Source organism: Sciurus vulgaris (assembly GCF_902686455.1).
Source record: "Sciurus vulgaris genome assembly, chromosome: 12".
Lineage (NCBI taxonomy): Eukaryota > Metazoa > Chordata > Mammalia > Rodentia > Sciuridae > Sciurus > Sciurus vulgaris.
Window position 1 is genome coordinate 95,590,145 of NC_136473.1, and position 27,130 is coordinate 95,617,274.

A 27,130-nucleotide genomic window follows, 5' to 3' on the forward strand; every position below is an offset into this window, starting at 1 on the left:
ACCAACAGCAAACATTTACCCCACCCAACCCCAGTGCATCTTGAAGGAAGGAGACAGATACTGAAGTGCTGGGCCCTGGACTTGGACCTGCCCCTATCGTAAATTAGCTCTAAATGGAGGCACAGCAGATATTGAAACTCTGGGAAACAATGGACCCCAGAGAAAGTAAAACAATAGGCAAATTTGATTACTCATCCTTCGGGATCTGGACTCCTATCTCCCCAGAAAACAATGAGCTTCAACCTTTTTACAACTACCTTCCTAAGTTCAAGTTGAAACCAGCACAACTAGCCCCTGACTGTCCAAACTGCACATTTCCACTGAAATTATAAAACCCAGACTCCTTCTGTAACTCGAGAGCCGTCTCCATACCCAGAAAATGGGTTCTCCCATGCTTGACTGACGGACCTCACTGTAGAATAGAGGAAAGCTTGCTGACCCAAAGTTTGCTTCTGTCTCTTGCCTCTGTCATTTGGGGGCCATGAGCTTACAGTAAGGGGGAATGTTGGTGCAGGAGCAACTCGAGAGGAAATGGAACCAAAAAGACACAACAGGAGCAACTGGAAAGAGGGACAAGTCAAGGTGTGACACACCTCAGCTCCCGTCCCATCCCCCAAGGAAGAAGGGAAAAAGAAGAACTCCAAAAGGCGCCATCGAATTTGATCCTTGAGTGTCCATCATATTTGGTCCTTGAGTGTCCCTCTATTTTAAGGATTTAAGGAGTGCCTGTCCCTTAAAGAAATGGAATTGAAAAAAAGAGAACTTCGAAAGATGGAGCAAAAGTTACCCATATGTAAAAGTGTGTACTGATTTAAAATTCTCTTAATTACGTTTCATAGGACTTGTTATCAGACCCCAGGACAGGAGAATGTAGGAAGATACAGCCCCAAATCTGTAAACAAAGCAATGACTGCAACTCTAAGTCAGTCCATGCATCATAATCATACCCCAGATCAGCATTCAATGCTGGGATTTTCTTTATCAGATAAGTATAACAAAGCAAACTTCTTGCAGTATGCTAATCAGCAATGGACAACAGGGAATCTAAAAATTTTTGAGTAACAGAGAAAAAAAAAACTCTCTGAAAAAATAATAGCAAAATGATTAAGTAGGAGATTTAATGTAAGGGTCCAAGTTTTTCCATTCCAGGACTCATTAAACAGGCAGGTGCCTGCTCTTTCCTTCAAGGGAAATAATAATGATGGGCTACACCCTTCTTTCAGAGGAGATAGATCGTTTTGAGGTACAAATAAAGAAACCATGGTTTTGGGTTACTACTTTTTAACCACAGAATCTGGTTCCAGATATAAGAAACTATTACATGTGTCACTCTGTCTGGGCCATCCAGCTGTCCACAAAAAGATTATGGTTTAAGTTGACACACTGGAATGAACAGGGAGATAAACAGCCTGAATTTACGTGCTGCCTTTGCTGGCAATCTTGGACAAATCACTTGGCTTGTGAGTCAAATTTGCTTTAGCTGAAAAATGAAGAAACTCATACCCACCTCACAGGAAGAAATGACACAGACACTTTAAAATTCTAGACATATAAAATAGAATAGTATGATACACGAGCTTTGCCCTGGCTGGGTGACTAAAAAGGTCTTATAGGTTGGAGTCAGACTTTTTGTAAGAAGGTGGCACTCTGATTTGTGTATCGCCTCTGAGCAAGAACTTCTGTTTGATTTTCAATTGGCTTTGGGAACTAGGCAAACCAGAAAGAATGTAGTATCATCTCTGAAAATGTTTTACGTTTGTTAAAAGGCAAAAGCAACAAGACATAAAGGTTATGCATATGGATGCTGTACCTCTCCACCTAAATGTAGCTGAGCTTAAAAACATCAAAGGGAATCGTGTCACTCTCAGTTTGAAACAAATCAGTGAAACATACTGCATCTTTGCTTTAAAAAGTTGTTTTTCTTCTGCTGCTTCTATGGTATCTTACATTTCATTCTACTTGCCCTAAAGAAGAAAATGAATACCTAGTGAATCATATAGACTTAGACATGTTTGCTGAAAGACCACAAATCAGCAAATTGTAGGAAGATTAAATTAATTATGGGTGGAGTATGTAATTCCACTTCTGGGATATTTATCTAGAATTATCTTCAATTGGTCTACATTTTATGTTTTAACTACATTGCACATTACAGACAGGCTTAAAAGAAGCAAATTTATGGCAAAGTCCTGGTAGGCATAGATTTGTCTTTAAAATGAGCATGTTAAGTGGACGGTAGCATCAGGCTGGAACATTTCAGTAATATGAAGTTAGTGCTCAATGTTCTAAATGAGAAAATTCCCATTCTTCTCTTCTACTTGCTTGAGTTGGATAAATTCTAAACCTTTAGAATGACAAAACTAAAATGGAATATGCATACTAACCATGTGGAGCCAGAAAGACCAGCAATGTAGGTAGCACAATCCAAAATTCCTGATTCATATAGTGCCTTCATCACACCGGAGAATCCCACCATGGCTCGGAAACCCCCTCCAGAACCCAAGATAGCCACCACGGGCACCTGTAATAGAGACCATGCACAGAGTGAAAATCACAAAGCATATGTCCCCGTAGTCTCGATTTTTACATCATGCATTCTGCCCTTTGTCATGAAAAAGTACAAGTTCACTTAGACTTTGGTAATGCCAAATTTTTAAAAGAGGATAAAATAATATTTCATGTAAGAAAATCAAGAACCAAAGTCCACTAGAAACCAGATATTAGTAAGATGACCCACTTACTCTACTTAACAACAATAACAACAACAATAGAACTCTGTATTTGTTCAGTCTTCATAGATTTTGGCTTGTTTTTAGGTGCAGTGTTTTATTTGACTCTGCCTTAAGGTGAGCAGAAGTAGTTTTTGCCCATTTTGTAGATAAGAGTCCCAAAAGGATGGTGTTTCTTGTGTAAGATCTGATAGCTGGTAATCTACAGCTGAGTAAGCACCGTTCTTTCAAGTTCTGTTTACAGAACATTTAACGTTTGGTGACAGATTTGATGCTGGGAGGAAAGAGAGGAAGGAATGTGGTCAGATGGTTAGGGTGTCCAGCTTTGCTCACCAGCAGATGATGATGCCCTTACCCAGAACAAGGATTCCAGGGCACAAAGCCAGGCTGAGGGGGGACAGTGTGCTCAGTCTTGGCCCAGGGGAATACACGACATGAATGCACTGTGTTTCCTGTACTTAAAAACTAATCCTCAAGTGCCCACTTACTACTGTGATGTATCCATATATTCATGGAATGACTATTTTACAAAGATGGAAGGAAGGCATTATGAAACTCTTAAATATGGAAGAAAAAGTCACAGAGGTTAGGTTTTATGGAAGTTAGGTAGACCATTGAATACCAGGGTACCTAGGACCAAATTCCTAACCCAGAATCTTCTCTAACACCAAGTGGCCTCAAATCAAAAGACCCTAAGCATCAAACCAGATTCAGCTGGAGACTCAGAATGAAAACATGTTTAACCAGTTCAGGCATCTGGGTAATTTAAATGGTTGGGAGATAAATGCAGGGCTCAAACACAGGTTCTTAAATCATGAATGAAGTAAAACATTAAGTTCTTGAAAGCTCATCTGGAGGGGGAAATAAAGCTAAGAGAGAAAGCTTAGGTGGATTGCCAGTGGGAGAATGGAGCCTGAGGTAGCCAAATAGGTTGGACCAAAGAGCTGGAGTCTGAATTAGACCCTGAAAAAGGCAGAGGCTATGGCAGCGTGATAGTAATAACAGCAAGTTTATTATTCTGAGCTCAAGGTCAGGCCAAAACAGGCATAAGTAGGAAAGGGATGTGATCTGGGGACCAGAACGTCTGTCTTCTTATTGCAGCAGGAAGACTCAAAGGAGCTGGGAAAAATCGAAGGGCTTAAGGCAAAGCTCATGTTAAGGTTGCTATCGCAGAAGGAAGGTCCTCTTTTTAAAGGGCTAAGAGTGGTCTCTGAACAATCACTGCACATCAAAGATTCCTGCACACAGAGTCTCCCGTTATCTTCCTCACAGGAATGCTCTCAGTCCTTTATTCAGGGAGAAATTGCACAAATTAGAGACAGTGTTCTAACAACAACTTTGCTTATCAGATTTGAATTCCACGGCAAACAAGTTCAAAGAGAAAGGACAGCTTGAAGAAATGGCTTCACATAGACACAGAGATCGTGAAAGTGGAAGCTGATCACAGCAGAAGTCAACATAGGGATGCCCGCACCAGTCTAATCTGAGCAAGGAACTGCATACTTTAGAAGGCTTTCCAATCAAATGATTAAAATCGATAGATTTTTTTTTAAGTCTGGGGTTAGTAAAAATGGTAACTGTTTGACTAGTTTACTGTGCAGGCAGGAAAACTAAGGTTACTAACTTTGACAATTATTATCCCAGGGTCCTATGCTACAGAAGAGCAGCATCCCAAAATACGTACAATAACTAGTTTTATTGAGTAACTAGTATGTGCTTTATGCAATTTGCAAGTATTGGTACTTATTTTCACTCCACTATAAGAAACATTATCTCCATTTTGTAAGCAAGCAGTGGTAAAACAATGTGCCCAAATTCATTCAACATTTTAATTTACACTGAGGTAATGACACTGATGCTGTCTAATTTTTGAAAGCTGAGAACAAGACAGCCGCAGTCTCTGCCTGCATTGAATTTTGGTTAGTACCATTCCCTTGAGAAAGACAATCCACGCTTTACACCTTGAGGCTAGTTGCTCAATACTGAGCAAAAGTGAAGATTTTGGCAAGGAGCCTGGAAGTGGGAACTTAGGAGACCCAAAGAGTAACATAAAAATAGAAATACAGTCTTTTTGTTAAGGAAATGCAGGGTATCCATTATGTTCCAGCTGGTTATTTCTGCCAAGAGAAAAAAAAAAGTACAAACCAAAACCAACATAATAACAAGAAGTTTTCATTCTAGAAATGACTTCCAAACACATGAATTTAATATATTTGAAGAATCATCCAGAGAAAAAGTATGATTACCTCATTTCCTATCTATTGCAGAAAAGTTTGTTTACTGCCATTTGTATGAATGTGAAGCCAAAGATTCTATTTCTACTCCAAGGGACACTTACTCCACCTCCACACAAGGAGTGCCAGGGGGTGCACTCTGGCTTCTCTTTGGAACAACCCAGGAATAAGTGGAACTGGACATCTGTATGTGTCACATACATTTCTAATCCAACAGTCTAAATAGGATCTGTTCAGCCAAATTTCTGCTCAGTAACGGCTTCCTCCATTTCAAGACCCTGATCTCTCTCAATCTTTCTCTCTTTCTAACTAATTCATCCCATGAACACAATGCCAAACCATTGCCTACACCTGTGCCCTGACTCATACAACAAAACACTCACTGAGAATTTACCATTCTAGAAACTGCCACATGCTAGGAATATAGAGATGAACAATGCAGATTTTGCCCTGGTCCTCATGAAACTGACATTCTAAGGAAGAGGACAAACACTATCAATTTTTGTGCAAGTATTTTTAAAATGCAATTGTGGTAAATGCTGAGTAGATAATGTGCATAAAAGTGTCACAAAGGGTATAACTGAGAATCCTAACCTAGATTTGGGGAGAGGTAGGAGGGATTGATGAAGGAGAGGGTTTCAGGAGATGTGATCTCTGTGCTGATTAATAATGGGAGTGTGTTAGCTAACCAAGTGTGGAACATGAGCAACATATTGAAGAGAACAGAACCAAACAGAACTTCAGCTGGGAAGGGGTTCTATAGAAACATGAAACGAAGAAGCACTTATTGGGAGAAGATGTATGCATTTGGAATACACTAGGAAAAATGGAGTTGGAGATATTTAATGTGATTGAGATCCCAATGGCAATGGAAGAATTTTAATCTTGGGATTGATATAAAAATCAAATTTGTGTTTCAAGAAGGTCATTCTGAATTCCAAGTAAATAGAAAGTGAAAAGAAGGAGACTAGAAAAAAGCAGGAACCCAGAGAAGAGAGATTTTTTGCTGGGATTGAGACATGCTGCTTGGAGCTGTTGGGAGGTATCCAAATGACGACATCAAGGAGCCATGTCGACGGCCCAGCTGAAGCCCAAGGGTGGCGCTGAGTTGTCAACCCACATGTGAACATCCTTAGTGCAAGGGGCTGGGTGACATTGGGGAGGGCAAAACATTTCTCATGAAGGATCTAGAATGAGGAGAAAGAGGGCCTAGCACTGAATCTTGAGGAACTGCCATATTTAAAGAATGCTCCCTAGTGGCTCCGGAGGCTGAGGCAGGAGGATCTAGAGTTCAAAGCCAGACTTAGCAAAACCTAGGTGCTAAGCAACTCAGTGAGACCCTGTCTCTAAACAAAATACACAATAGGGCCAGGGATGTGGCTTGGTGACTGAGTGCCCCTGAGTTCAATCCACAGTACCTGCCCCCACCCCCCCAAAAAAAGACTTCATCTCAAAATACAAAAAAAGAAAGGAAAGAAGGAAGGAAGGAAGGAAGGGAGGGAGTGAGGGAGAGAGAGAGAGAGAGAGAGAGAAAGAGAGAGAGAGAGAGAGAGAGGGAGGGAGAGAGAGAGAGAGAGAAAGAGAGAGGGAGAGGGAGAGAGAGAGAGAGAGAGAGACAGAGAGAGAGAGAGAGAGAGAGACAGAGAGAGAGAAGGAAAAAATCAAAAAATGCTCCCTAGGAAAATCTGGTAAAATATCAAGGAGGCATGATGAAAACCAGAAATTAGTAAGTGACGGGAAGAGAATGTTGTAAAAAGTAGGGAGACATCTCCCCTGGAAGCTTCCAGGGTAGGTAAGACAGGGAGAGCCACAGGCCTTGGCATTAGGGAAGCGACTGCAGTAGACACTGAGGGTGGGAACCTGAGGGACACTGGAAGTGAAGTGCACTTGTGTGGAGACGATTGGAGAAGTGTGTCTCTGAAGGCGAGAGAGAGAGGGGAGCAGAAAGGAGAAGAGAGGGTGGAATCCAGGGAGAGAGTTCTGTCCCCCCTTCTTGGTAAACTGAAGTTTAGAGCATGTGTATGTTTATGTAGGAAATATTCACACTTGAGGACCGGCTGACAGTATAGGGGTAGAGTGGCCCAGGAAGGCCACTGAGATCCTGGGATCCCCAGGAGGGCTTGGGATTCATACCTGATATGGATCTGCATTTGAAAGTAAGGGGAACTCTGCAGGGAACTCAGAGGTAAGCTGCAAAAGGTAGGCATGCCCTCTGCAGCCCGTCAATCCTGCAGCAAGAAATGGAGGGTGCGTCCCTCGTCACTGCTCCATTCTCTCTGATGAGGAGGCAAGTGGATAGGTCAGCAATTGGGATTAAAAAAAAAAAAAAAAAGACTATAATAGCTGCAAAATCTGGAAAGCAACCAGGGAGGGGAGCTGAGATCACAAGGCAGGGTCCTGAGTGACATTGATAACCATGAGTTAAAAGGAAATCTGTCTCCTTCCTCATTCTAGCAAGCTTATTCCTTAAGGGTCAGTCAACAGGCTTCAATTCTAGGACTTTCTATCATCTCTATCTCCACTCCCATTTCTGTTAATTTAACATAATTTTTTTTTTTTTTTTTTTTTTTTTTTTGGCTTAAATATCTTTCTCCCAAACTAGGCTTTAAACTTACTAAGGAAGGTGACAGTTGAACGTTAAGCATCTTGGTTTCACTCTTCTCCACTTCTTAGCACAGTGTCACAGAGAATAAAAAGGAATGGCAATGAAAAGAGCCAGGCGCAGTGGCACATGCCTGAAATCCCAGTGGCTCGGGAGGCTGAGAAAGGAGGATCTCGAGTTCAAAGCCAGCCTCAGCAAAAGTGAGGTGCTAAGCAACTCAGTGAGACCCTGTCCTAAATAAACTACAAACTAGGGCTGGGGATGTGGCTCAGGAGAGTGCCCCTGCCTTCAATCCCTGGTACCAAAACAAAACAAAACAAAAAAGAAATGGAAAGAGCCTGAAAAAAATCATGTGGAGACAAAAAGAAGAATTGCTACCGAGAGGGTTATTATCTATGATTTTCTTTTTAAAGAAAACACACACACACAAACTTCCCAAGAAGCTAGAAATTTCTTAGTAATGTGTACAGAAGGAAGTTTCTTCAGGTACGAATTAACCTGACACAGTAACCAACCATGAGTTTCACCAGGGATCTGTTAGGGTAGCAAATAAGATGGAGGATCAGAGGAAATTCTCTTTTTCTTTTTAATAGAAACTTCAATAGAGATTTCACTTCCCCTCTTTCCAGAAGGAAGTCCCCATAAGCAGCATTTTATCTCCTACATCCACTTTCATACCAACAAAAGCCACGTCAGCATTAACAGATTGGTGTTCCACCCCTGTGGTCACCGAAAGCACATCTGGAAATCTGCAGTTACCTGTGGAATATGGGTGCTCACCTGGCTCCCTTACTTGGAATTTATGTCTCATTTCCAGTTGTATTTTGCTTTTAATTTGCAATAATCCCTGTTGAAAACCCTGTTTGGTGTGTTTGCCTATGGGAGTGTGCCCATATATATTTACTTAAAATATTATTTTATGGAAAATAAATTATGTTCAGTTAAAATACGACTAACAGAAAACCTCAAAGAAATAAGTAAAAAAATTATCTGATGTGCCACTAACAAGAAACTTCGCCACTACCATTTGATGAGTCTTATTACAGTGATTTATCTTTGTAAGTTTTAGTTAGAAACACAGACCAATAGAGAAAAAGAGAGAGAGGTACATAGTATTTTACATAGATATAGACAGGTAAAGAGAAAAATGGATAGTCAAAAACTAGATTATAAACAGGGCGCAGTGAGGCATGCTATAATCCCAGCAGCTCGGGAGGCTGAGGCAGAAGAGGATCACAAGTTCAAAGCCAGCCTTAGCAAAAGCAGGATGCTAAGCAACTCAGTGAGACTCTGTCTCTAAATGAAATACAAAATAGGGCTGGGGAATGTGGTTCAGTGGATGAGAGCCCATGAGTTCAATCCCCAGTAAACCCCCCCACCAAAAAAAAAACAGATTATAAATATGTTATTGAACACATTTTACTTATTGGAATTTAAAGGAAGAAAAACATGAAAGTATAATGGAAGGCTCAATATTGGGTCACAAAATATTTTATTCTAACATCTCTCTATAATTAGAATTATGAAAATATTAAAATGCAGAAGTTATTACTTTCAACTACTTGATCAATTTTGGATGGTATCTTTCAACTCTGACATATGAAAAATCTGGAACATTTACTTTCTTCGTCCCCTATCACATTTAACTACATTGTTAATTATAATATCATTAACAAAACTCCTACTATTTTTCTTCTTATTGGGTAATGACAAGTCCACAGTTGAGTTTTAGTTTATATTAAAACTAATTCAATAATCCTTTTATATCTGAACTAAATTTTTTCCCACTCATGAAATAAACATCTTATCTATGCATAAATATGCCTGTTTTTCAAAATGTTAATGAATATGTTAACTGTGAAATACTATTTCACGCTAAAAAGACAAATGTTATTTCATGTTAAAAAATGAGCTATCAAGCCATGAAAGACATGTAGGAACCTTAAATTATGCCATTAAGCTAAAGAAACTACTTTGAAAAGGCCATATACTATATAATTGCAATTATATGACATTTCAGAAAAGGCAAAACTCTGTAAAAAATAAAAAGATTAGTTGTTACCAGGAATTAGGTGAGAAACAAGGATGTTTTGGTAGAACACAGATTTTTTAGGACATTGACACAATCCTTTATGATACTATAATGGTAAACATATACCATTATACATTCATCAAAACCCATAGAATGTACAATAGCAATTACAAACCCTGAAGTAAACAATGGACTCTGGGTGATAATGTGTCAGTATAAGTTCATTGATTGTAACAAACATACCACTTTGGTGTAGGGTGTTAACCGTCCAAGAGTATGATGGTTAATCTATGTGTCAACTTGACTGGGATAAGGGATACCCAGATAGCTAGATAGTAAAACATTATTTCTGGGTGTGTTACGAGGGTGTTTTCTGTATTAGCATTGAGTAAGTTAACTAAGGAAAGAAGGGTCTGCCCTCACCAGTGTGGGTGGACATTATCCAAACCAGAAAAGAACAAACAGTGGAAGAAGGGCAAAGTCTCTCTTTTCTCTCTCTCTCCTTGAGCTGGGACATCTGTCTTCTCCTGCCTTTGGACATCTGTACTCCTACTTTTCAGGCCATTTTCGGTACTTAGGCCTACAGTCTTGGACTGGTAGTTATACCAGCAGATCCTCAGGGTTGTCAGCCTTTGGTCTCAGACCAAATTTCACTTCTTAGTTTTTGTCTCAGACAGAATTGTGCTTCTGTCTTTCCTGGCTTTACAACTTGCAAAGAGCAGATCATGGGACTTTTTTACCTTCCTTAACCACATGAGTCAATTCCTGCCAGAAATCACGTGTGTGTGTGTGTGTGTGTGTGTGTGTGTGTGTGTGTGTGTGTGTCTGACTAAAACTGAGAGACCCCTGACTAAAACTGAGAGATTGTGCATGTGTGGGACAGGAAGTATATGGGAACCCCCTGTACTTTCTGCTCAGTTTTTCTGTAAGCCTAACACTGCTCCAAAAATTAAGGTTAAAAAAAAATTACCAAACTTGAACAGTGTTCCAGCTGACCTCCCTCAAATAGTTTTCATTTTCAAACCACATGCCTTACCTGAAGAAGTTGATAGCAAAAGGCTCAATCTTAATATTGCTATATTTGGATGAAATTTTTGAAGAAAGGGTCCAAAATTTAATAACACTGGAAAAATTTACAACTCACATCCCGTGTAGAACTCAATCCTTCACTCTTCTGGGGGCCCAGGAGTTTCTTCATGTTTTCCTTGATGTTCTCTTTTCTCTGCTGTCTGAAAGTTTTCTCCTGATCACACAGAGCCATGCTGAACCGCAGGTCTGGGCATGAGCTGTGATATAGAACAGAGGCGTCAAAGCCAGCGTCCCACAGCCTCGTCCCACCCCAATCCAGCCCCTCAAGACCTGGGCAGCAACACTGCTGTGGCCACCTGCTTCCCTCAGGGACCGAAAGCAAGAGGACAAAATGATGGATACCTAAAAGCACATGTTCCAAGGAATGCTTTCAGAAAAAAGGGGAGAATATAAGATGTTTAGAAGAAACAAACAAGCAAATAGCCCCTGATAAGTCATATGTTAGGACAATAAAGACTTTGCTCCAGTAAAAAACACTTTCCTAGGAAAATATAGAATAAGAGAAGAGACCACAGAACCTCTGTGTTCTGTATACTAATAATGTACAATCTTTACAAAAAGCACACTAATTACTATTTCCTGAAGGACAAATCACTTTGCTCACCAAACAGGAAGTATAATCAATAATGAAAATATACAAGAACAAATATTCAATTGAACTAGCCAAGTTCAACAATTCTGTTATTAAGTTAACTAGTAATTCATACTTATTTCCAATTCTTGGAAAGGTAAAGCAATACAATTTTTCTCATATATTCATTTTGGGAATATAAATTTGTAAAACATTTTGAAAGGCAAAGAAACAACAAACATCAGAAATAACTAAATTGTCCGTCACCCTTGATCTTAGTAAAGCTATTTCTAGATTCTACTTAAAGGAAGTAGTTGTGAATCTTGAAAAGATTATTTATTTACATTAATCACATTAAAGAAATGGTCATTAAACTATAGCACATTGAAGCATTGGATTATGTAGTTATTAAACTTGATTATTATGAAAACCACATAAGGATACAAAAGAGCAAGGTAGTGAATTCATACAGTGCAATCTAGCCTGGACTTGGATTTTCTCTATTAGTATTTATTGTGATAGATTAGGTGTCTTCAACCCACTTAAATTTTAAAAATCTCACTTATACAGTTGTCCCTGTGAATTCTTCTCAATTTTACTGTCTTTTCTGCTCCTTACAGCAAATTACTACCTTAAATTTGGTCTTTATCATTCCACTGTATGTCCTTATGTTTTCATAATATATATCGAAATTCCTAAATATAGAGGATCTTTTTGAAAACTTTTAATTTTATTATAAATTTTATCAATGCAAATGATTTTTTCCATTGAATATTTTGTCTTTGTGAATCATCTGTATTTAAGTAAACAGAAGTAACTTAAACACTTTGACTATTGAGGAGTATTTTCATTAGATGAATATACCATGATTTATCCAACAGTAAAGTCATTTCCAATTTTTTGAAAATTTTTACAAACAGCACCACTGTAAACACGTATTCTTTTCTTATTTTACCACCCAGTAAAAAAGTGATTAGAAAACTTTCAACCATTAACATAATTAGAATAATCATGATTATAAAAAAATGTATGAACAGTGTAATGAACATAGATTTTCCAGGAATATCACTAAAAAATATCTGGAGGAATAATTTTTAAATGTTGAGTAATCTTATAGTTTGACTTTCCAATCAATTGTCTTTCTGGATTTTACATTGTATTTAATGCGAGGCATTATGTGGAACATTTTTTCTCAGAATTGAATCTTTCCTTGAAAAAAAAAAATTCTATTCTAGAGTCAAAATCTAAATTAACATATAAAAATGGTCTGATTAAAGTTCCTTATGAAGAAATACCAAGTTAGTTCTCGGTGAATGTACATTATTCAGTTGAGTTTTTCTACACCTATTTAACAACTGTGTTCTTGTTAAAGACCATTTCTTTTACACAAAGTGGTCCTAATCACCCCACTGGAACAAGTAGCATTACTTCCTAGTTATATCATGAAAATATTTCTGATCTCATGCCAGATATTTATCACTATTAGGCTAGAATCAACTGAATACAAAACAATGGTACAGAATAACTTGTACTGTCCTTTGATATATGTTCACATATGTTGAGAGGCTGTGGAAATTTACCATTTACTAAATCAGATCCACATGTTCCAGGGGTCAACATAAAAAACAGAGACGCTTCAACCAAATAAATCTATCATCACATTGGGCAAATTACAAGATAAAAGAATGTTGTACAAATTTGTGCAGTGTCATTTAAAACATATAACCCAACTAGAATCAGCTTCCACGGCGGAAGTGCAGATATGCAGAGAACTTGGGGGAGGTGGGATCCACTGAGCTCAGCCTTAGATGGGAGATCAGCTACGTCAGGGCAGACCTGGCTCCCTCAGCCTTACCTTTTGGAAATAAATAAATGCCTTTTCAAGGTTCATATTTGGAGGCCACTTTGAAAAGGCAACAGACTTCATGGAAATTCATCATTCATAGTTTTGCTGAACACTAGGAATAAAGTCATTTTCTATTTTCACTTTTTCTTCTTTAAAAAATTATTATAACTTCCTGTTTTTGTTCAATTTCATGTTTCTGAATAACTATCTGAATCAATAATGGAAATTAGACTCAAAAAACCACATTCATTTCTAAAGGAATAGATGTATTACTAGAGAGGCCTGTGCAAAAAGCACTTATTTCAAAATTATTAGTTAACCACCAAACTACTGGAAAATTAAGCAAGCTATGTTAGAATTGTGTTTTTAATAATTTTAGTTACTAAAAAATAGCTAAGGAATGGTAGATTAATATACCTATATATTCAAAATTGTCAAAATTAATTATTTCATATATAAAAAGTATACTCATGAACAACAAAAAAGTCCGTGGATCATTCGCAATATTTTCCTTCTAATTAAATTAACTTACCAAACTTCAAGAGACATTTCCAGAATCATTTCAGTCACCTAAAAGACACAGTAATTAGATTCAGTCATAAAATGGCTAAATATTGAGTGTTAGATTATCTTTTATCTAAGGAAAAAAAATTAAGAAAAAAGCAACACAGTTCCGTGCAGACCCTAAATTATAGATGCATTTCAATAAATAATTTTTGCTGTTTTTTCTAAGTCTACTTAATAAGTCATTTTAACAGCATAAGAATTGCCTCTGACTGGTTGTTCTCTTCTCTCACGAAAATATGACTGAATTCTACACTTGCTAGTCCCAAAACATAAGAAACGCTTGAGACATATCAATAAGATATACTAAGATATTGTGCCTGTGACTCAGGAGCTGCCTCAAGCCACCAAGTCAAAGGCCACCATGGCCAATAAACTAAAGAAAGCCTGAGTGAAAGTTCACACATGAGATTTTGTGACAAAAATCACACGGGGATGCAGTTAGCTGGAACTGGAACACTCACCCACGGTGGGTGGCAAGGCCAGGGCCAGCCAAGAACCTTCTTAAGAAAATTGGGGGTGCTCAGGTTTTTATGTTTTTAATACCGTCTGAACCAACCAAACACATCAGAAGTGCGTCCTGTCAATGAGGCACTTTTTGCTTCATGGAGAGCAACTAAGACCCACAGAGCAAGGGAGGTACAAAAGGGTTTCTTTCCAGAGACTGTAAATCTGTTATGTGGGGAAAACCTCAATGATACCCCTGTCATCCTACCAAATAAGGTCACTTTAAATTGCCAGGAAACTCAGCTGACAAAATGCTTTGAAAGCCACTGTACATTTTTTAAATCATGAATTACTCTTATGATATCAGCTACTTTAAGAACACAGCCCAATTTGTTCAGTAACTTCAGATAGAACAGAATATGCCTCTTGAAAAGTGAAGGGGATGTTTCTAGAACCATTATAAAATGTTACGAATTATTAAATTTGCTATCTTTCAGGTTTCAAGGGGTAGGAGGAAAAAAACAAAAGAAAAGGATCTTTTCAAAAGGTTAAAATAAGTTCACTGATGGTTCTCAGTACTGAGTTTTATAAATAAGCAAAAGGTATTGAGATCATCTGTGTAAAATTTGTCTCTCCCACTAAACTGTAAGCCTTGTCTTAAATAATTTTCTATTACTAGTTCATTGCACAGAATTTGGCAATCAACAGATGATCAATAAATATTTACTGAGTTCCTGTGCATGTGTGTTTGAGGAGAAGCACATCAGGCAATTTTTACATATATGTATATATATATATATATCTCATCTCCCCTAAAATATATAAAATACGTAAAATCATTGGATGGTCTGACCCCAATAGCAGTTTCTCTGTATGAAATTTAATAAACCTTTATTTACCAAAGTAGATTTAGATATTACTATTAAAGTTAATAAAATAATTAATAATCCTAGAACAAACAGAATTGTACATGCCTGGGTGAACTGTAGTTCCCTGTAAGTCAAAAGAGTGACTGTCTATAAAATAATTGCACTTGGTAGTGATGCAACAATAGACTCCCTACTCAGACTGCTTCCCAGCATGTTATGTCTGATTCCTCATTTCAAAATTTTAACCAGATTCTTTCCCAAAGAGGGCTTGGAAAACATTAAATATTGAATGAGGTTACTGCGGATATTCGCTAAGAAAAACAAGACATGCATATAACACATTCCAGGTTTTTAAAAGAAATACCTGAGAGCTGCCCTTATAATGAGACAAGACTTAACTGTTTTTATCTCCAGAGGGCAAAACCACCAGGGGCGAATGGAAATGAAATGAACACTATTACAACTCAACACTGAGACTTTTAACAAATGGAAAGTTTCAAAGCCAGAATTCCTATTGCAATGTGTCACCTCCTGACAAAAAGGATTCATGAAAAAGTTTATTTCCAGGCAGCTTCCAGAAAGGTTCCTAAACAATTCACATATTTAAATATTCAATGTTTGAATGTATGCAATGCCCACTGGTCCCGAGAACTTCATAAATAAAAGTAACATTGACCATGTCCTTATGATTTGGATCTGGAACATTCCCCAAAGTCTTATGTGTAGCAAGAAGGCTTGATACCCAGCTGACAGTGCTGTTGGGAGGCAGGGAAAACTATAGGACATGGGGCCTGGTTGGAGAAAGTAGGTCACTGAGAGCATGTTGTTGAAGGGTGAATCTTGTCCTAGGCCCCTTCCCCTTCACCTCTCTCTCTCTCTCTCTCTCTCTTTGCTTCCTGGCCACTATGAAGTGAACAGCTTTGCTTCATCAGACTTTCCTCCATAATGTACTGCCTCATCAGACACAGGAGAAATAGAGCCAGTCAACCATTGACTGAAACCTCTGAAATCATGAGTCAAAATTAAATCATTGCTCCTTTAAATTGATTTTCTCAGGTAGTATGTCACAGCAATGAAAAGCTGACTAACACATATGCTGCTTATGGTCATATTAGGTCCTCATGAAAGTGTCCCTTCTATGTTCATCAACAACATTTCTTGACTAAGACCCTTTAAAGACAGGCTAAGAGAAGACATGATTATTGTGTCATTTTGAACATTTCAAGAACATGTTACCATGGTTCTTGTCCCTTAGACTGGGATCCTCACTTCCTCACGTTGCCCAAACAGACTGCCAAAAATCAGGAGGAAATTTCTAACACTTTCATTTGATGGACTCTGTTCAGACATGCTCCGAATCCCAACAATCACAATCTCTCCACACCTTTTACCTGGAATGTGTCATTCAGATAAAAAAGCCACCAAAAAAGGTACTTCCTATGAGGTATTAAACAATACTACAAACTATTTTCTACACTGCACAAAGCAGCTGTGTATTACAGACTTCCACACTGCTGTCTGCAGGGTGACCAAGTCTCCCAGGCTCCCCCAACCCCAGAATATTTCACAAGGAGACAGAAAAATCAGAACTCTACCTCTTCCAGGAATCATAAATGTAAGACATAGGCTGTACCCAAACATGTTCTCATTAAAAAATAAAAGAAAATTCTTCTGTGCATTTCACAGTGGAAAACAATTTTGATGTTTACAACGAGAGATGTTCAGTTGGGAGAGCTGGAGGAACTGCAGGAAAGACACTATAAAAGAAATCTACCCCATTAATTCTCTTGCAAAGTTTCCAGGGTTGATTTGAGATAATGAAGCTAAACAACAACAAAAAAAAAAAAAAAAAAAAAAAAAAAAAAAAAAAAAAAAAATAGAGCCTTGCACAGGTACTTTAAAATTATTACTAAACAGAGAGACACATGGGCTGGGGTTGTGGCTCAGTGGTAGAGAGCTTGCCTGGCAAGTGCGAGGCACTGGGTTCGAGTCTCAGCACCACATATAAATAAATGAATAAAATAAAGGTCCAGCAGCATCTTAAAAGAATTTTTAAAAAGAGAGACACAATCAAATAATTTTTAATTTGATAAACTATCCTACTAGTAAAGAGTTGTTCAAATAGATCATGCTTTCTCTTATATACTCCAATATTTAAATGTTTTCTGTCAGTAAAATAAAATAAATATTGCCTCTGAGTCAATTTACTTAGCTTGTCTAGAAATAGACGGCAACTAATCAACCTGTTGATTTGGTCATCACGTCTTTCAAGAGAGTTACATTTTCTGCTGACTCTGTAATTACCTGACCTATTAGATAATAAAGCGATATTTTAATAGTAAAAGTCATTTTTACTAAGAATTGTCTTTCCACGCACTGTAAATCCATCCCATGAAGAAGAAACAAAATGTGAGTCTGACAAGAAGGCACTTCAAGGGCAGAGTGGAAATTATCACTCTGCCGATATAAGCTAGATTGCATCTGTGCAGATTTTTCATGTTTAAGATCAAATGGACAGTGAGGAAATCATTTTAAACATATATAATGCTTTTGTAAAACAAAACTAGTATTTGGTGTCAGGAATCATGTCATCCAAAAATTTGGGAATAATCATGGCCAAAACATAACCCAAATGTGGTCATAAGAAATTCAAAAGAGAAATAAATTATTTCTTCTGTTTCCATGTTCCATTCTATCACAGAGTTTCCTCCTTACATTTGATAATAATCTCAGGTTCCTCAGTTTAATTTTCTTTTCCTTTTGTGAACAACAGTGGAAATTATGAAGTGCTGCATAGTTATTAGCTTTCATACAATAAACCAGATTTCCTAAAGCACTGCTACCAAACCTTTCTACTACCTTTTTTTCTGCAAATGGAAATCCTTCAGGCTCTGTGACTTTTCTCTTTATTTCCCTTCATTACTTTTATCTAAGTACTTCCCAGATTTTCTAAGCACTTCACATAAGGATATTCATTTATCATTTCATCCAAAAAATTGTTCAAGTACCTATGGCTGGGTACATAAGCTCGATGTATTCTTTTTACTGATAGAACCTACAATCCAACAAAGGACCCCCAAGGATCCAAAAGTATTCTAAAATACTCCATAATGTAAGAGTTCCAACTGCAGAAGTGTATAAATACATAAAAAAATGCCCCACTTACTAACTGCAAATAAAATGCATTGTCTCATCAAGCTGCAAATTCTTTGACCCACACTGAATATCTGATGGCCTTCACATCTTAGCCAAAGATCTCCCAAATTTCTCATAAAGTTTATACCCTGGACTTAAGGTGGGGTTATATGGTCATAAACCCATAAGCCAAAATATTAGCATAAGTCAAAATATATTAATACACTTCACGTGTCACAACACCACAGCGTAGCAAAACAGTGTGCGGGAGAGTACACATCCTTTCTCCCAGTGACCATGTAGCTGAGTGGACACTGAGGTAACCCAGCTGCCTGGCAGCATAAGAAAGTATCATCTGCCTATCGCCAGCCTAAGAAAAGACCAAAATTTGAACTTCAAAGTATGATTTCTACTGAATGTGCATTGCTTCCTCACTCAAGCAAGGTCAGAAAACCCTAAACCAGACCATTGTAAATTTGGGGACCACCTACAGTCCTTTTATCCCTCCCCGACTTTACTTTGTCTCCTTAACTTTCCTAAATTGTAGGCTTTGTCTTCACACATCACACAGCATCTCAGTGACAACATCATGACACTAACCTAGCATTCTGAACTCGTCACCAAAACCCCCATGTTTTTAAGCCTCTCTGCCGTCACTTCTTCAGAATGAACTCATTCCTTTGCCATCATGACTAAGCAACAAAGAAAGCCATCAGACAAACACCACAGAAACCATGAAACATGGCTATTTTTGAACAATAATATTAACTTCTAAATAAAGATGGCAAATTAAAACACAGTGTAAACCTTGAGGCTCAAAGTACTGGCCAAAACAAACATTTCATCCAGAGAAATTAAGAATCATAATCTTTCTGCCTGACTTCAAAACCTTAGCATTTCCGTGGTTCTTTTGAAGTAGGCTACTTGTGTACAAAAAACACGTTAAATTCTAAAGATTCTCCATCTTTCCATTTGAAAATAGGCTAGTGTGACTCATTAGTGTGACAAGCTCAGGAATGCAGGATTAGAGTATTCTAATCAAACGAATGACCACTAAATGTATAGGTTCTGCCAACATTTAAATAACATACTCACTTTGGTCGGTAAGTTTGAACAAATGAGTAAATTTAATATTCAGTAAAATCATTTTCCCAAAGCACTTGAAACAGGTTTAGTTAAGTCTTGTCAGTTACAATACCTAATATTTATTCAGTAATTGCTGGCCAAGCACCCTATCAGTCCTTTCAATGTATAACCTATTTTACCATAACCACAACTCTACAAAGTGGTACCATAGGGAACCCTGTTTCACAGCTGAGGATTCGTGGCAAACAGAAGGAAAATATGTCCCATGTCACACAGCTCATTGGGGGCAAATCATGATTCCAACCCAGGCAGCGGTCCTCTGACTCTGAGCCTGGAAGCCAGCAGGCTGCACAGCTGCTCTCAGATGGCAACCACCCAGCTCTCAAAACTCTGAGTGCCACACATCCAGCCTAGCCGAGATGTGTAAATGCCAGCTGGAAAACAAAAACTGTCCACCCCACACTGCGGTTGACTTTCTCTCCCAAGAGAATCCTAAAATGAAGTTGGGTGATAAATCCGTCCAAGGAAGAGCTGCGTCCAGTGTGAATTCCTCTGTCCAACCTCAGTCGACCCTCACCACTAAGCCATCCTTTTATTCGACTCTGGACTGACAGAGTTAAGTTGGGTCACTCTGCATCCACGTGCTGGTTACTTTCCACAGTGGCTGCCACCACGAAGCTGCATTTCCCTTTTTGGTCTCAATATCCACATTCTCTGCATCTCTACCGACTCACTTTTGGCTTGCTAATGCTTCTGAGGAAAAAGCCAAACCCTGTTTGCTCAAAGCTCCCCATTACCTTATCAACCCACCTTCCATGACTCACTGCTATCACTTAAGATAACATCCGGATTCTGATATCTTGCGTTTAAGCCCTGCTGTGGTCTGATCTTAGTATTCTTCCTTCATGCATTGACGCTCTGCTCCATCACACTTGTCTAGACACTGTTTCCTGAGCATGCTCTGTCCATTCTGATCCATGACTTCCATCAGGCTGTTCTGATGGGAACTGCTTCCCTCCCCTTCAGTGACTCAACCCGATCACACCCTTTTTCAAGAACAAGATTAAACCTTTGATGTCCACTGTAAGTCACAATGACCTGCACCTCCACTCCTGCCTGTACCTCTCTAGTCTTATCTCCTGTCAGTCTCACAACTTCTCCTACTTTATACTCCATCCTTACTTCCCTCCTTGCTGTTAATCAGCATAACTGGTAACCTGGACTTGAAAGTTGTATTAGTCAGTTTTCCATTGCTGTAACAAAATACCTGAAGCTGGGTACTTTATTTTTTAAGATGGGTTAGTTTATTTAGCATACAGTTTTGGAGGCTGAAAACCCCAAATCCAGCAGCCACATCAACTAAGCCTTTGGTGAGGCCCTTATGGCAGATGGCATCACAATGTTGCATGTAAGAGGGAAAATTCACATAAGACAGGAGACCAGGCAGTGAGGAAGGGCCAGTTTTGTTCCTTGCTCTGCTCTCCCCAGAACAACCAACTCACTCTGCAAGACCAACATCAATCCCTTCCAAAGCAACATCCCCAATGGCCTAAGGACCTCCCATAAGGCCCCACTTCTTAGAGGCTCTGCCACCTCACAACACCGTGACACCAAACTTCCAACACATGAACCTTTGATGAATATTCTCAAACTCAGCAAGGCCTTTCTACCTGGACTGTTCTGCCCTAGCGGCCTCAGAGGTGCCTTGGTCAACCACGTTTTTGAAACTGCTTATGTGAGACCCTTCACACACATTTGCAGCCTCCCTCATTTTCTTCCCTCGTTTTATTTAGCATTTGTCACTATCACAATCTAGCAGAAGCATCTTGTCCTTACTGAGCTTGCTTTTCATCTGTTTCACTGGTAGAATATTAGTTCCATGACAACATGGATTCTTACCTGTTCACTGTTGAATGGTCAGTGCCTATGGAGTATCTGCCAATTATTGGAGGCTCATAATTCTCACTGCACACATTGCCTATGCTATTCATTTGGCACTTCAAATTACCATGCATAAGCTCTGAACACTACGTAATGATATGCTAAGTATCTGGGAGTGAAGTATACTATTTCTACAACTTGCTTTTCAATACATCCAAAATGCAAGATGGATTGATAAGTGACTAGAGAAAAAAATAGGTACAAGCAAATAGAGTAAAATGTTAATTGCAGGATGTAGGCGACAGGTATATTGGCTGTTCATTGTGGAAATACTTCAACTTTTTATGTTTGAAAAACGACATAATAAAACTTAGGGAAAAACTCTTAGCACTTTAGAGAGGATTTCTCTGACTATACAAACTTTAGTTGCTGAACAACTGATCTCCATTACATCTCTCTATTGTATTTTCTTCATAGTATTTTTTACCAGCTGATGTCCTGTGATTCTTTGGCTCATCACTGCCTCTCTCCCTTCCCTAATTAGAATGCATGCTCTCTGGAACTAGGATGCTATCTAGTATGTCCTCTGCTGTTTGCTCTTCACCTAGAATATTGCCTGGAACACATGTTTAAAAAAAAAAAAAAAAAAAAAAAAAAACTTCTTAAGTAATGAATAAATGCATTGTGGAACTGCTTACTGCATTATCAGTTTATAGATAAATATCTATTTTCCAAACAAATTATTCGTTTCTTGAAAATGAAAGGTTTTGCAGCTTTCATAATATTTAGCAAAGTTTTAGCAGTGCAATAAAGGTTCACATTCTTCTCATAATAATAAATAACACAAGCTGTTTACAGGTCAGTATTTTGAAATTATATAATACTATGCAAATGAAAGATTTCTATTCTTGCATTATTATTATTTAGCTTTCATATCTGTAAAATGGGAACAATTACAAGCTTTTTGGTGAAGATAGCCAAATGAAAATAAGGTAATTTTTCTGGACCATACAATTTCATAAATGTCAAAGAAGCTTAGAAATAATTTAACCTAAAACTTCATTTTAAAAGAAGATGAAAATAAGACTCAGAGAAAACAAATGCCAATTCAAACATCTGGAGGGAGATTATGAACAAAGACAAAGTAAGAATCCAATCTCCAGAGTTCCAGTTTCAACTGCAAATGTGTAGAGCGGGCCCCTGGGAATCAGCCATCTCCATTTGGAGGCTCTTGTTGATTCTCCAGCTGCCTCCTGGCTAGAGAGATCCCCCTGCTGACTTAGTATTAACTTTCAATATTGTCTTGCCTTGAAGCATTTGTTCTATGCCCCCAAAGCCCAGTGTTCTTTTTTCTCTCCCAGATTGCCAGAAGCACCTCCAAGTCCTGTGTCTGTTCTCCCATGGACTCCCGCCACCTGTTCTCCTGCTGCCTCTGTGCGGCCCACCTAGAACAGAGCTGGGAGGCTGCACAGGGCAGCCCCACATGGCGGAGGGAAGACCCAGGGCCCTCCACTCAGATCCCATGCCCCAATTTACCATTCTCCCAGGGCCACCACGGCTCACCGAAGGACTGCCATTCAGAAACCAATTTGAAAGGACCCTTGAGCACAAAGTAATGAAGGAAAGATGTCTGGCCAACTATTTTCTCAGGCACACTAAAGAAAATAATTATGTAAGCTACTTTAAATGCAGGAATGTGGAAAGCCTTATGTAAAGCCTGAGGCTTATATACTTAACCAAAGGAAATGACAGAAGAAGAGGAACTACATTTTTTTCCAGAATATCTTCTCTGAAATCAGTTTTTGTACCATGGACTGAAGTGCAGGAAAGTAAAAAGTTTCTTTGGAAAGGCTACCTTGCTTACAAAATCCACAACAAACATTTTCTGAGAACCTTCCCTAGCAACGTGCAATAGGTGAGGCCTGCAGATCTCAGCCTGTGACCACCTGTAGGTTCTTTACCCTGCACTCACCACCGAGCCTGCCAAACCCTTGAACTTGCCCCGCCTCATCTTGCTCTCCCCTTTCAGGACTCCACGTTTTTGCAATTTCTTCTGACCAGAATGCTCGTGACCACTTCTCAGCCTGCTGATACCCTATTCTTTTCTCGAGATATAACATTTATACCAAGGTATAGCATTTATGTACTACTTAATATGTACTGCACCAGGCACTATTCTGAGCTCTATATGTATGTAAGCTTATAGCATATACAGGATTTATATATTGTAATGAATTATCATTACACATTTAATATATAATAAACTACGTAGTTAATATGTAGCTAAAAGTATATAGTTGTTTCACATTAATATATTTTATCAAATTTTAATTACATTCATATTTAATATTCCTACATCATTACATGTATATATTAGATATAAATAAATTTAACAAATTTAATGATAATAAATAATTATAGTGATACAATAATTATTAATAATTATATAACTTATTTAATAAGAATAACATTTATTCTTATTCTTTGTAATCATCATAGGATGATTATTAAATAAGTTAAATGTTATTAATGATTATTATATTACTATAATATTTATGATTATTAAATAAGTTAAATGTTAGTATTGATTATTAAATAAGTTAAATTTATTAATTATTCCCCTATAAGACATTATCTCCATTTTACAGATGAGTAAGAGAGGTACAGAGGAGTCAACTAATTTCCCAAAATGAGTGACAGCAGCGATTTAAACATAAATAGCCTGACTTTAAATGTCAAGGTGTTAACCTCCAGGTTCCCTGTTCAACCTGTTCAAAATCACCCACTAATATGCAGCCGCCCCGGCTCCCCACACCACACAATCTTTCTTTTTCTGTCTTCTCACTACACCCTACACATACCTCATCGATATTCATTTCACTGCACCGTACATTCTTCTTATCACACGTGTGCACCCCCTTTCTTCGGACTTCTCATTCCAACCCTTACTTTCACCTCCACCCCAGATGAAGACCACCAAGGGAAGAACTTCCTATACATCATTCTTTACACTCCTTGCACAAACACAATGCAGGTACCTGGTAGGTCTTCGTTAAGTGTTTATAAAATGAATCGATGCAGTAGCGTTAAAAAGTGACGGCAGGAATGTGGTGAGAGTGTACCTCCTGGCACTGCATGGAAGACATGCTCCCTGGAGGTACGGAAAGGTAGAGCAGAGTGTCCTCAAGGTACCCGGGTGACCAGGTGCAGGGCTAGAAAGACGCCCTCTGGGCTTCACATCTATTCCATAAACGTTAGCCGCTGATGAACTCCAGGCGTGTGCAATCAGTGTTTCAGGTTGCCTGACCTATAGAGCCATAATTTACAGCAGGAATATGAAAAGTTAAGTCCCAGTGAACACCATAGATAATTATCATGGACAAGGAAGTGGGAAGAGGCCATCACGGATGGTAGCAGGAGCAACGTGGAGGAGGTGAGAGGGAAGGACAGGCAGGTTTGGTGGAATGGAAGACCTGCAGTCCAGTCTAAGGATGATCAAACCCAGCGTCTCTTTCAACAAGAAGACCACGACATGTTCACCAGCCTTCACATGCTGGTCTACCCACCGTGTCATTTCTCACCATTAACTCCCAAGTTAGCTTCTGACAGAATTCAAACTCCAGTGAGTATTTTCTGTATAAATAATTACCCTAAGATGTTACTCTTCTTAAGTAACTATCAAAATTTTAGAAATCCAACAAACATAGAAAGATCACAATAATTTGAACACCATTCTTTTTGATGCTTCACTGCTTTGGCCTTTGTTTGGATTTTCCAACATTTTTCTTTGAGCTTGCTGCTTGTTCTCATTCTCTCCTTCCCTCTTCTTCTCTCTCTCTCTCTCTCTCCCTCTCTGACACTCTGTTATTCCTCTCAAATTTTGCACCTCCCTTTATCATCCCAAATGATTTATATAGACCTGTCAATGTAGTTCAAAATATCGCTTAATCTTAATGTTATTGTTTGAATAACCAAAGAGATTAATGCCTAGGTTAGGTTTTCAATGCTGTGACACAACATCTGAGAAAACAACTTAAAGAAGGAAAGAGGTTTTAATTTGTGGTCTGCCAGTTCCATTGCTTTGGGCCTGAGAAGCAGAACATCATGGCAGAGGAGCATAGCGGAGGAAAGTTTCTCACGTCATGGCAGCCAGGAAGCAGAGAGAGAGGAAAGGGCCTGGACAAGATAGAGTTCCCAAGAACAAACCCCCAAGGGCCCACTCTCTCCAAATAAGTCCTACCTCCTGGAGCTTCTACCACCTCCTAATAATCCATTCAACAATGAATCCCACAGTAGATTAATCGATTGAGGAGGTCAGAGCGCTCATGATCCAAACGCTTTCCCCAAATTCCCACTTCAGGACACTGATGCACTAGACATAGGAGGTTTTGTGGGGCTTTCCATATCCAAACCATAAAATGCCTCAGGAGCATTCAGCGTAACATCTCAACCAAAGTTTATAAGTATCAGTATAAGAAAAGTTTAGGGCAGGAACTAAAAGGGAAAACAAAATTTTCTTTAAAAAACAAACAAAACTAAATATTCTATAAATAAATAAGTAAATACAATTTTAAAAGCATTAACCCAGCTTTCTAAAATAAAGAGATTTTTATCTAACATTAGATTGAAAATAATTCTGCTGCATTACATACTTGGTTGAAAGTAAAAGGAACTTCTTTCTTCTCTCCCACTTTCATTGAAGATATAGGAAATGTTGCGGTCCCCAAAGTTTCATCCATGACATAATTGGCATCCATTAGCGTGATCTATAAAGCAAAAGGAAGAACACATAAGTATAGTTTCCCAGGAAACTTTGGAAATTATGTCTAAAATCTCTACTGATGTTTTTAAGAAATAAAATGTTTTCAAATAACATTTAACAGTCCCTGAGGTCCTCATTTCTTTTTTTTTTTTTTCAGTTCTGGGGATTGAACCCAGGCCTTCGTCCATCCCATGCTAGGCCAAAGCTCTATCACTGAGTCATGTTCCCAGTCCCCAGAGGTCCTCAATATTTAACTTGTAACAATTCTTTCCTCTTTTTCTTCTAAATACTATATTGTCTAATATAATAAGATTTTTTTATATATTTCCAATTGATCCATTCAATCGTGATGGTTAGAAAATGGAACTTCAGTCCCTATTTTGAAATATGACAAAAAAATGAATGTTAAAAAAAAAATCAATACAATTTCCTTGGCACAGAAATCTATTTTATATTATCTTAAAAGCTATTGAAAATATTTTTATTCTATTGCACAAGGTTCTCTTCCTGATAACAGATATGTTTTCTCCCAAGTATGGGAGAAGGATAGAAGTCTCCCCAGTCCCGTTCAGCAAACTGAATTTCCCACTGGAGGCTCATAGGACTTGATGGCGCCATCTGAAAGGTAGTCTACCTGCTGCCAGCTTGAGTCACATCACTTACCTGAGGATGAAGAAGGGAACAAGAGAACAAACTGAAGCGTATCTCTCTACATGAAGGATGGCCTTTTAAGAATGCCCAAATGATCCACCTACCTCCAAAATATTTTCCTGATTAGGATCCAAAATAAATTCAAAGGTCTCATTCCACACAGGGTTGATGTCATTATTGAAGTGTCTTGTTCTCTTCCTCCCATCAGGGGTTGTGGAGATGAAGAGTTCCACATAGGGATCTGGAGTGTCAACTATGGGCAGTAAACACAAATGAGGAGGAGACAAAAATGAAATTCCTAGTTCCTCATTTGTTGTTATTAATATATCTTGTCACATTCCCTCTTCAATGATTCCACCAAATCCTTGACTACCTTACAGCATTGCACACACTCTACTTTATGGGTGGGATGATGCATCTGTCTTTTCCCACGAGACTATCAACACCTTGAAGGCAAGGAGCCTATCTTCAGAACCCAGCAATGGAAAGCAACTATAGTAATAGGGAAGGCCTCCTAACTTAAGGATGTGACTTTTTTCCTTTCTCACGTGGTCATTCTAATTAATAAACACAAAAGCCAATATCTAAGGGTTGGCTGCTAGAAGCTGCATTAAGCACTATGCACACTTTGG

At 38.4% G+C, this 27,130-nt stretch overlaps 1 protein-coding gene across 2 annotated transcripts in view; it reads right to left on the reverse strand.

Annotated features, from left to right (window-relative positions):
• Window positions 1-27,130, reverse strand: part of LOC306642179 (cytosolic phospholipase A2) — a 106,120-nt gene that overhangs the window by 49,859 nt on the left and 29,131 nt on the right. The window contains exons 3-7 of one of the 2 annotated variants that reach the window (XM_079107740.1): window positions 26,603-26,751; window positions 25,738-25,851; window positions 13,636-13,673; window positions 10,742-10,883; window positions 2,385-2,521 (exon numbers count right to left, since the gene is read on the reverse strand). In XM_079107740.1, coding sequence (XP_078963866.1) covers window positions 2,385-2,521; window positions 10,742-10,883; window positions 13,636-13,673; window positions 25,738-25,851; window positions 26,603-26,751 — 580 coding nt within the window. Of the gene's footprint in view, window positions 1-2,384; window positions 2,522-10,741; window positions 10,884-13,635; window positions 13,674-22,621; window positions 22,800-25,737; window positions 25,852-26,602; window positions 26,752-27,130 lie in introns of those variants that run through there. The other variant, XM_079107741.1, reaches the window with a different exon arrangement.